At 34.7% G+C, this 10,052-nt stretch overlaps 2 protein-coding genes across 2 annotated transcripts; one reads left to right on the forward strand and one right to left on the reverse strand.

Moving 5' to 3' along the window:
* Positions 1–2,903: 2,903 nt before the first annotated feature.
* On the reverse strand, positions 2,904–5,276 carry LOC149420555 (serine/threonine-protein kinase RIO3). Its single transcript, XM_089636205.1, has one exon. The coding sequence runs from the start codon at positions 5,101–5,103 to the stop codon at positions 3,400–3,402; it is 1,704 nt and encodes a 567-aa protein (XP_089492331.1). The 5' UTR covers positions 5,104–5,276; the 3' UTR covers positions 2,904–3,399.
* Positions 5,277–5,494: 218 nt separating this feature from the next.
* Pym (partner of Y14 and mago) lies at positions 5,495–8,910 on the forward strand. Its single transcript, XM_089636206.1, has 3 exons — positions 5,495–5,669; positions 6,560–6,838; positions 7,438–8,910. Exons 1-3 carry the CDS (start codon positions 5,651–5,653, stop codon positions 7,704–7,706), a joined length of 567 nt encoding a protein of 188 aa, XP_089492332.1. The 5' UTR covers positions 5,495–5,650; the 3' UTR covers positions 7,707–8,910.
* Positions 8,911–10,052: the final 1,142 nt, after the last annotated feature.

The raw sequence follows: 10,052 nt of genomic DNA on the forward strand, positions 1-10,052 counted from the left end.
AAAAAACAAACTAGCTATCCGCGTCTGTCTGTTTGTGCGCTTAGATCTTCTAAACTACGCGACGGATTTTGATGGGGGTTTCACTGTCATTTGAAGAATTTCTTTCGGAATGTTTATATATATATGTATAACGTGCATTTTATATTTATAGAAAGTAGAGAAAAGTTGATGTTTGGTAATTAAGTTGTAAAAAAAAAACGCTGGCCAAACCTTATGAGATAAATCAAAATTTCGACATATCTAATGAATTGTATATATGTATCTACGAAATTGTATATTGCCTACAGAGGAGTCCGTGATGATATATGTCTATCTCCCAAGAATAACTCCACAGCAACGCTGGGTCACTATGTATCTGCATCTGCCTGTTGGTGCGCTTAGTTCTTCTAAACTATTTCACTATTCCACGCCATCTAGTGGGAAATTCAGCACTAACAAAGCCTTTCCTACAAAAATAAAGTTGGTTGTTTACAGGTGTAAAAATATAATAAGCAGTAATTGTTGATTGAAGTATTAGTACAATTGAATTATTTGGCGGGTTGGGAATAAGCCGACGTAGCTCTGTGGTCCACAACACCTGACCGGACATACCGCAGAAGGTGCGGGCTCAATTCCCGTCGGCGGCATTTATTTTTACTCTGGAGATATTCATATTCATTTTGTATGGATATTTCAGGCGAGTAATTATTGCTTTTAATAATTTGTTATGCAACAGAGTTTGATAGGGTTTTCACTATCATTTAGAGAATTTATTCCGGAAGGTTTATATATATATAATAAATGCATATTATATTTATAGAAAAGTCAAGCAACACCGGGTACACGTCAGCTCACACATAACATATATTCACTGGATTGTATTTGGCCATATCTTGGCCAATTAGCAACCTCCATGAATATCACATCTTAAAACCTGTGGGTGTTTATTTTAGGCAAATTATGTCATGTGTTATACAGGGTGCCGGGGTTAAAGTGCACAAACTTTGGGAGGTGATTCTCTAAGATGGTAGAAGTAAAAAATACATATAACTTTTTCGAAATTCCATCGTTTTTTTTCATGCAAAAATTCAATTTTTTTACCTGAAAACTGTATTTCGAAAAAAGTTATTATCTTTTTACTTCTACCATCATGTAGAATCACCTCCCGAAGTTGTGCACTTTACCTCCGTACACCCTCCCTATCGATGGGTTCCGTATTGATATCTCTGCTTATTAAAGTTATTCAAAGTCCTGGAATTAAAAATAAGGTGCGAAAGTAAAGTTTATACCTGTCGGAGAATTGCCGTTTTCAGGGTGGCATGTACTTTATCATTAAAATCAGAGGTATAAAATCATAATCTGTGTGTTTTTTAAATATTTCAGTTAACACGTTGGGTGCTGAAAACGCGCCTAGCGCGTATTACGTAATTTCGCGTGGTGCTGAGAACGCGCCTAGCGCGTACGGATTACATAATACGGTAAATGATAAGAAAACTTCATGAGCATCGTTAGTTAGTTAGGAAAAGATGAATTTGTATCAGTTTTATACTTTATTTAAATTTGGTGTAATTTGCAGCATCCAGTGAATGTTTTAGAAAATACGTCGCAGTGAATGTGTTAAGAGTGATTCATAACAAAGAAATATCGTTTTTATTATTCAAGGATAATTTTAAGTCTGATTTGAAAATTGGTATGTCAAGTGAAGTTGTAAAATTTTCTATGTGAAAATAGTAATGTTTAATTTTATATACAGGGTGTCCGGAAACTCGTAGTACAAGCGGGAAACTGGTGAATCTACATCACATTTGGAGTCGATTTTGTAGTATATTTTTTTTTTATTTGAGCTTTCGTTATCGAGTAAATCGAGTTTGAAGTTGATTTTATTTTTATTTTTTTTTAATCAAATTCTTATAAATTATTACTGAAGATCAAAGTACCCAACTAATTAAAACTATTTGAAAGTAAAACAAATGAAGAAACTCGGATTTGAAGCATTATTTTGAAATCACCCTTCATTTAACCCGGTGTAATCATAAAATATTTCTGCTCTGCAGGGTTAAAACATCTGTTATTCAACCCTAAACACCAGAAAAAACTTTAACCCTAAAATAGCCGAAAAATATATTTTTTTGGTTTTTTTTTTTTTTTGAAAATGCTCAAATCAAAAAACTTTGTTTTTTTGGGTTCCCCATGTGGTGTAGATTCTCCAGTTTCCCGCTTGTACTACGAGTTTCCGGACACCGTGTATATATATCATTTTAAACCTTGTTTTGTGTTCTATTACGAACTGTAAAAACACGTTACGATATTGTGTAATAAGTGCAATTTGAAATGATTTCTGATAAGAAACACAAATTTCACATATTAACCTTTTAAATGCCATTAGGTAGAAGTGTAGCTGTGCACAGCAGGCCGTGAATTTTTAATCAAAATAAATCATTTTAAAATCTTATTTTTAAAAATTAAAAACATTACACCTTGAAAGGATATTTAAATGACTTACCAAATTTATTCAATATTCGACGTTTTTGCTTCCCTTCACTTAGATAAACATATTTTTAAAAAAAAACGGGACATATGTATGATACAGAGGCTCAAAAAAGAGCGAGTTAACTCGCTCTTTTTTTATGGCTGGCCTGCTGGGCACGGACAAGGATGCGAGTTAACTCGCTCTTGGCACAGAAGCGGTTAATAAATTTACCGATTTTTATTTTTTTATAAACCTACAAACATAAGATAAACGATCATATATAAGTAAATTCATTAGCTTTAAATGACAAAATAAAAACCAAATGTTTGGTAATCTCCAGCTCTCGAGGTATTTTTCGTGCAAACGTTGTGTCACTCCAGTGGATAAAATATATGTGGTTGGCATTAGTGACTTGGCAATTAAAATTATGAATGAGACGAATTTTAACATCATACATAGATTTATTCCAATATATTTAAGACAAGTAATAAAATAAGAGTAGAAATTCACTAAATAAAATCAACAAATAATAATAAAGATTTGAAAGATAATTTTGATGATAAAACAATAATTATTATTATTTTAAGTGTTATCCAATACATGAAGTGGGCCTCTAAAAACTATCGCAGCCAGTTGAACATCAGCTAACTGCACAGCGGGTATAAATGTGAGGTAAGATGGCAGTGTCTTAAGTCTCATTACGTCAATAAATTTATAACGAGCGCTACAGAATTGAAAATATGAATACAGTAATTATTATTCACAATACTCCTCAAATTCATGAATGTAAAATCACAATTTTTCTCTCCGTATTTACATACAAAAGAATGAATATCAAGGAAGATGGTTGTGTCCATCTTTGTTTATACTACGTTATCGTGGTAAATTAAAACCCTATAACAAAAAAATATTGAATATCGAAAGGAATTTAAAGTTCCCGGGAACATAAGTTAATCGTCTTCTTGTCCAGCCTTGCTCATTTGCCACATCTCTTCAAACTCGTCCCTAAGGCCAGCATGACGAACATTCCTTTCATTGACCTTGGCAGAACGTGAAGGCTTCTTGTCATAATTAGTTTCGTAATCTTTAGAGGATCTTGAAGGTTTTCTTTCTTGTTTGGTTTCAGGGTCTTTCAAGAACTGCAGTGACTTTTCATCTTGTTTAGAATCTTTTTCAATGTCGATCGGGGATTTTGGAGGACTGTTTTCTGGTTGCTGACTCTCGTCCCAAGCAAATTCAAAGGGATATTGCGGGGTCTTTCCCACCTCACTTTCGTCCTCAAGTTGAATGACCTGACGCCCCGCTGATCCTTTACAAAGAAGACGCTCTCGTATATCCAGCTCCTCTCCTTCCACTCCTGTTATACTTTCAAAAAGTTCTTGGGGCGATTTAGCCTCGGTAACGCCTCTCTTTTGGAAGAAGGATGAAATGTTGGTGCAGTCCCTCAGCATGAACTGCAAGCCGTTGGGATGCTCTGGCTCCACAGATTGCGACACATCTATAAACCAGCAGTGTTGATTGTGCCACAGAATGTTGTACTCTGAGAGATCTGCGTGGACAAGCCGTCCTGTATTGTACAAAGTGTCCATGAAGTGGACAACTTGCCTGTATGCCGACTTCCACTCGGAAGGGCTCAATGTAGCTTCCCTCAACTGCGGGGCTGGCCTATGGTTTTCACCGATAAAGGACATTACAAGAATGTGTTTCTTCAGGCAGATGACTTCGGGGCACTTTAGGCCTAGTTTTTGAATCCTCATCATGTTATGCATCTCCTTTTCAGCCCACATATGTATCACTTTCCTGTGATTAAGCTTTGAGAATCGTTGTTTGAATCTGTAATCGTCCTTGATGTACTTTTCCCTGGTTTTAAACTCATTGAGTGTGGTTTTGAAGATCTTAATAGCGCACTCTTTGGGAAGAACCATGGCGATGTAAGTGGGATCACTATCTGCATGCACAACAACTGATTCCTTCCCTGTAGCGATGACACCATTGACCTTCTCCAGCATGCCATTATTGACAAACTTGTAAAGAAGCAGTCTTGTGGGCTCATCCACCCCGAGCACAGCAGTAGCGTGACTCTCTTTCCTGTCCAGCATTTTGTTCCTCTTGGATTGTTGTGACCTTGAGTGCGCCTTCAAACTGTTGAACACTTTGTTAGGAAGTTGCATGTCAAAAGATCCAGGGTCACCTGTCTGGAACTCCGGAGGGAACTCCATGACCTTGCTGGCATTCCTCCTCGCAGATATGGTCTTGTCATGTTTAGTGACAACTTTACCATTTTGAAACTTGTATCCGCAAGCAGGCATACTGGCATATTCTTTGTCGTTTGATTCGAAGTGGTCAAACTCTTCACGTTGATCAGTTTCTTCTTCGGGCTCGTGAAGAAGCTGATCGGGAAACAACTCATATTTGTACAAACCATTTCTCTTCATCTCATTGATTTTGATCTGCTCGGAGTATTCCTGGTCAAACTGAGCCTGAAGCAACATCGCTATGGTAACATCCGAATCGCAGAACTCCGGTAGAGCTTCTGGTTCCAACGGTGGAAGTTCAGGGGGTATTTCACCATCATTTGACACGTGCCTGTCTGCCACAATCTGGGCGTACAACATAGTTTTCTTAGGTTCGATAACTAATACTTCTTCCGACATTGTTGCAGACGTTGACGACAACCTCCTAGATTTTATAATTGTTCCGACAAAAAATACAGAAAAATTGACAGCAGAAAATGAAAAGTCAATACAACTTTGCGCAAATCTACCGTCCGCAGCTGTCAACAGTCAATAAAAAACTATTTTTTACTGAAAAATGAACGCCGAACGTTGCCTACCCTGTTTGCTATTTCACAACATTAATTGCACAACATATTGCAATTTTAGAGATGTATATTTGGAATCGATATTAAATGATTTTTTCGTTAGTCATAAAAATATTTTCTAACATAAAATAATATTTTGGGCAGACCAGAAACCAGAGACAATACAAGTCTATGGTTGGCTTCGAGTTTCGACATATTTTTATTTTTCCATGGTTGGTAAAACGTCTGTCAAAATTTAGCAGCGGCCAGCGGAGCGCAAGTGTCGGCTAATATTCTTTATATTTATAATTTACAAGGATTTGCCATTTCTTATCATTAAAATGTTAACTCAATTATAGTTGGATATAATATGAAATACCTTTATTTGTTTCTCTAATACAATGTCTTCAAATAACGATGGTAAATAAATATTATTTTTTTGCAGTTTCCATGTTGTGTTTTTTAAAATTAATGCCATCTTTTGCATTACAAAATCACATCGTTATTTGTTTATTAACAGCTTTAAAAATATATTGTTATTTAAGTAACCTTTATTATTTAAAAAAAAAACGATTTAGTTTATTGATACTTGTATTGTTATTAATTATACAAATAAATCATTATTGTGCATCTATATTTCTTAGCACAAGATAAATATTAGGGTATAGTTATACTATTAGTAACCTTCAGTGTGAACTAAATAAGATAATTAAAAAATATATAAGTGATGTCTAGACATTGGAATAATACAATATAAATAATTTCTCGAACTTGCATATATTATGCATAAGAATATTGGTCATTATTGTATATTTGGGCTTTTTCGTCACCAACCCATTGTACGCGGATGCCACAGTGGTTGGATTGTGAGCGGCTGTAACAGCAGTTGTCTTGCGAACATATGTAAATTTAAAAAAATGCTGCATATAGTGCACCAAGCGTCGAAATGTTTAAAGAGTCAATGCGTATTTCAGCCTTTTTAATCCTTAAGTTTAATTTTTCCTATGTCCTGAGGATTACTAGCTAATAAAATGAAAATATATGATTATAAGCTGAAAATATAATTACGGTTACTTTGTGGTCATGGGAACGCACAATAGGATTGTTCTATGTTCGCCTCCCTCTCTATGGAATCAAATAATCCCAGAAATGCCAGAAATTCTTCAGATTTCAGTTGTTAACCAATATTCTCGAAATATAAACTTCTTCATTTAAACCTGCATACTTATTTTCAAGCAATTTCTATTTGTACGACTCTTTAAAGTAGCTACTGCTTTTGTTTCAATTAATTATCAATTTATTTTTTAAAGGGGGCTCTTTTATCCCTGCTTCTCAGCGTCCAGATGGAACCTGGAGGAAACCTCGCAGGGTGAGGGATGGCTACGTGCCTCAGGAGGAAGTTCCCCTCTATGAAAGTAAAGGCAGGCAGTTATCTGCCAAGATCAACAACAATTGCCCCGTCGGGCTGCCACCAGAAATAATTGCCGAGGCTAAAGCCAAGAGGGAGGCTAAGGAAAAGTCACAAAAGAATTCCAACACCCCGGGACTAGTCCATAAACCTGATGAGAAGAAGAAGAAAAAAAAGAGCGGTAATTATTTTATATGCAGTGAAATGTAATTTTAAATGAATGATTTTGAACAAATAAGTGGGAAAACCTTAAAAGCAGACTCGAAATAAGGCTGTTTTTTTATTTTAGTTTTCTTGGAACCGAAAACAAAACTTCTTTTGTGAGAATTTTGTATGCGAGTTTTAAGACAATGGATGAAAGTGAATTAAGCAGGGAATGTGTGTCAAGACAGAGTTGTGTGGTGCCATAATCTGCTTGCCCCTGTGGTGAACGGCGTTATGGCTAATTAGTTACCATAATTGATTTAGTGGTTTTAACACTAAAACCGTTGTTATTGGTTATTCTTATTCTTTTGCCAAACTGTTGTTAAATAATCACTTTTTAATACAATGATAAGACACATCTCTTAGCCTTTACAATGCTTGCTGTGTCAACCCATTCCCATCCCATCCCATCAGTGGCACGTTTTGAGATAATGTATTTATTTTAGTGAAAATCATAGATCATACGTACATGACATCCGCCTAGGGGGATAGCTGTCGATGAATCACACATGCGACAGGTTCAATATTTAGTTTTAGGATGGATACATTCTAATTTGTTTTAATTGTTTTCAACAGTTGCAGACGAGATATCCGAATCCTTTGCCAGAGCTTCTGTGAGCTCCTCAAATAGCGTTAAGAAAACTCTCCAAGCACACGTGCCTGCTGATCCTGCCAAGAGATTAAAGAATCTCAAGAAAAAGCTTCGCGAGATTGAAGTCCTTGAAATTAAACTTAATAACGGCGAAATAGAAAATCCCGAAAAGGACCAATTGGAGAAAGTCAAGAATAAACACCAAGTTGTCGATGAAATTACTAAGCTTGAAGAGCTGGTCATAGAAAACTAAATGTCGACTTCAATTGGTGTGTTTCATACAACTTTCACATGTAACATTGTCGTCAAAGTTCAATCACCATTTTTTTTTTTTAAATTTAAAAGGTCCCCATTAAATGCCAATTCTAGGTCCATTTTAACTTTTGATAAGCAGAAAGGCACAACAGTCATGTTGTTATGCTTGTTAGCTGATCACAATTTGATAGAAAGCTGAGTGGACCTCCAATCGGTGTTTTAAACCTTCCAAATATACAAAAAAAAACCAAAATGGTGCTCATTGGCCATTTGATGACGATGATGTGTTACATTTGAATTTCTGCTAAACGACCAACCTTATATTTTAGTCAATTGTTTGAATATAACCCATGTTAAAATACTTATTACCAGGTTTTTCAAGATAACTCTTATGTACATCACTATTATAATATTATTATGTATTTGAAACTCTTCTAGCCTTAACAAGCCTTGGACAAAATCAAAGAGATTATTCTGTTCCGCAGGATATATTACTGTACAAAATCGAATTAAGTGCAAATGTTCATTGTAATTTGTCATTAATTAATAATTAATTTGTCATAATCATGTCATGTTTTTTCATTTTATTTTCAAAATGTGTAACATGACTAGTGCTTAGTAAAACACTTTCGTTAGTTTGAAAGTCGTTAATGTGGAGAGATGGTTATAAATAATATAAATCAAATTTTACTTATACGTACACCTGTGAAATCTTCGCATTCATAAAAGTTTGTACAGGTAAATAGTTTTAACGAGACCCTTGCTTCTTTGTGGAGTGGCTGCATCAGGAAACTAAATTTGAACGGAATTGGGTATCTATGAGCATTTGCGTGGTGAGAGAGGACTGCGGGCAGGTGTTTTGTGTTTTGGTGAAAAACTTTTTTTTCACAAAATACATTAAAATGTGTCCTCTTTAAAATTTGCCTGTACACGGTGTCTTACTGAAAGACACAAATATATATCACAAGCATGTATTGATTTATGTGTAGTAATTCTGTTAAAATATGATTGAACCAGGGAAACTTTTATCGAAACATTTCACTTGAATTAGTATGAAAACATGACAGGCTGATGTTTAAAACCTAATTAAATTGAAGTGTGAAGCTTTGTTTCATATTGAGTGTAATATTTGTTTAATATTGAGTGTAATATTTGTTCAATTTTGTTGTATTTAAATTTTATTTACAGAAATAGAAATGATTTTAACCATTGAAATAAACTTTAAAAATCAGATGGTTGTTTTTATTTCTTCTATGGAGAAATATATATTTGTAGAAAAATATCTTCTATACATACCTGGGAAGGATTTGGATGAATTGAAATTAGATGGCTGTCTGGAATTAAATATATTTTTATTTACGCTGACCGGTTTTAGAATTCATAAAAAATATAGAGATGCAAACAAATTTGTTTAAATGGATAGCTACATTAAATAGTAAATAACTTTTAATTTATCATTTTACGTTCTGAGTTCTGTATAAAATAAAGAGATAATATAATGCATAATATCTGAGGAAAAAAAAAGTAGTTCTAATAGAGCTCAGTTGGCAACACTGAATTGCTGTTTGAGTCAAAGTTCGTTCGGCGGCTCCATTTCATAAAGATCGTTGAGTTGAGGCGGAATTATTCATGTCTGAAGAGCTGCAAACTCCTACGTGAAGAGACGTGGTCTGCCGACCCCCGGGTAGTCGAATAAACTCACTCAATAAGAATCAGTCATTTAAAATCTACCGAAAGCTTAACCTCAAGGACTAAAAGAACCAAAAAAAAGTTACCGCACATTCTGAATTAATTCCCGATGGCTAAACAAAAACTTCATTACCAAACCCAACTGACCGAGTGTCTTGAAGATTTAAGTTATGCAAATTTTTGATTGAATTTACTAGAAGTATGGAAACATTGAACTTCGGGCACAACGACACGCCCTTAACGCAATTCTATTGGCTAATCTCTTCAGTGCTCTAAACTAACATCTTTGCCCACTATAAATTAAGAAAATGGCAAAATGTTTATTATGTTGCAAATTCCTTTATGACTATTTGTCAGTGGAATTTTTTCACAATGATTTTGGTAAGTATGTTTGCGCTCCAAACTTCAGTACTGCATGCATTTATTGAATACGCTTGAGATATCTTCTTATTTTTTAGGGTTTTTCTTCATGGATTTACCTAGGATACATTTAGGAAGGGACAATAATAACTTTATCCAGAAATGAAGTTGACATTTTGAATTGTTTGGCATTTATTTTGAATTTCAGTTACATGGTATCACAATGACGATATAAATTTTAATTAATATGTTCGCAAGCAATGTCAATTATTTTTTGAAGTCTTTATAGTTATTT

Source organism: Hesperophylax consimilis, chromosome 10 (assembly GCF_061612785.1).
Source record: "Hesperophylax consimilis isolate HC1 chromosome 10, BYU_Hcon_1.0, whole genome shotgun sequence".
Lineage (NCBI taxonomy): Eukaryota > Metazoa > Arthropoda > Insecta > Trichoptera > Limnephilidae > Hesperophylax > Hesperophylax consimilis.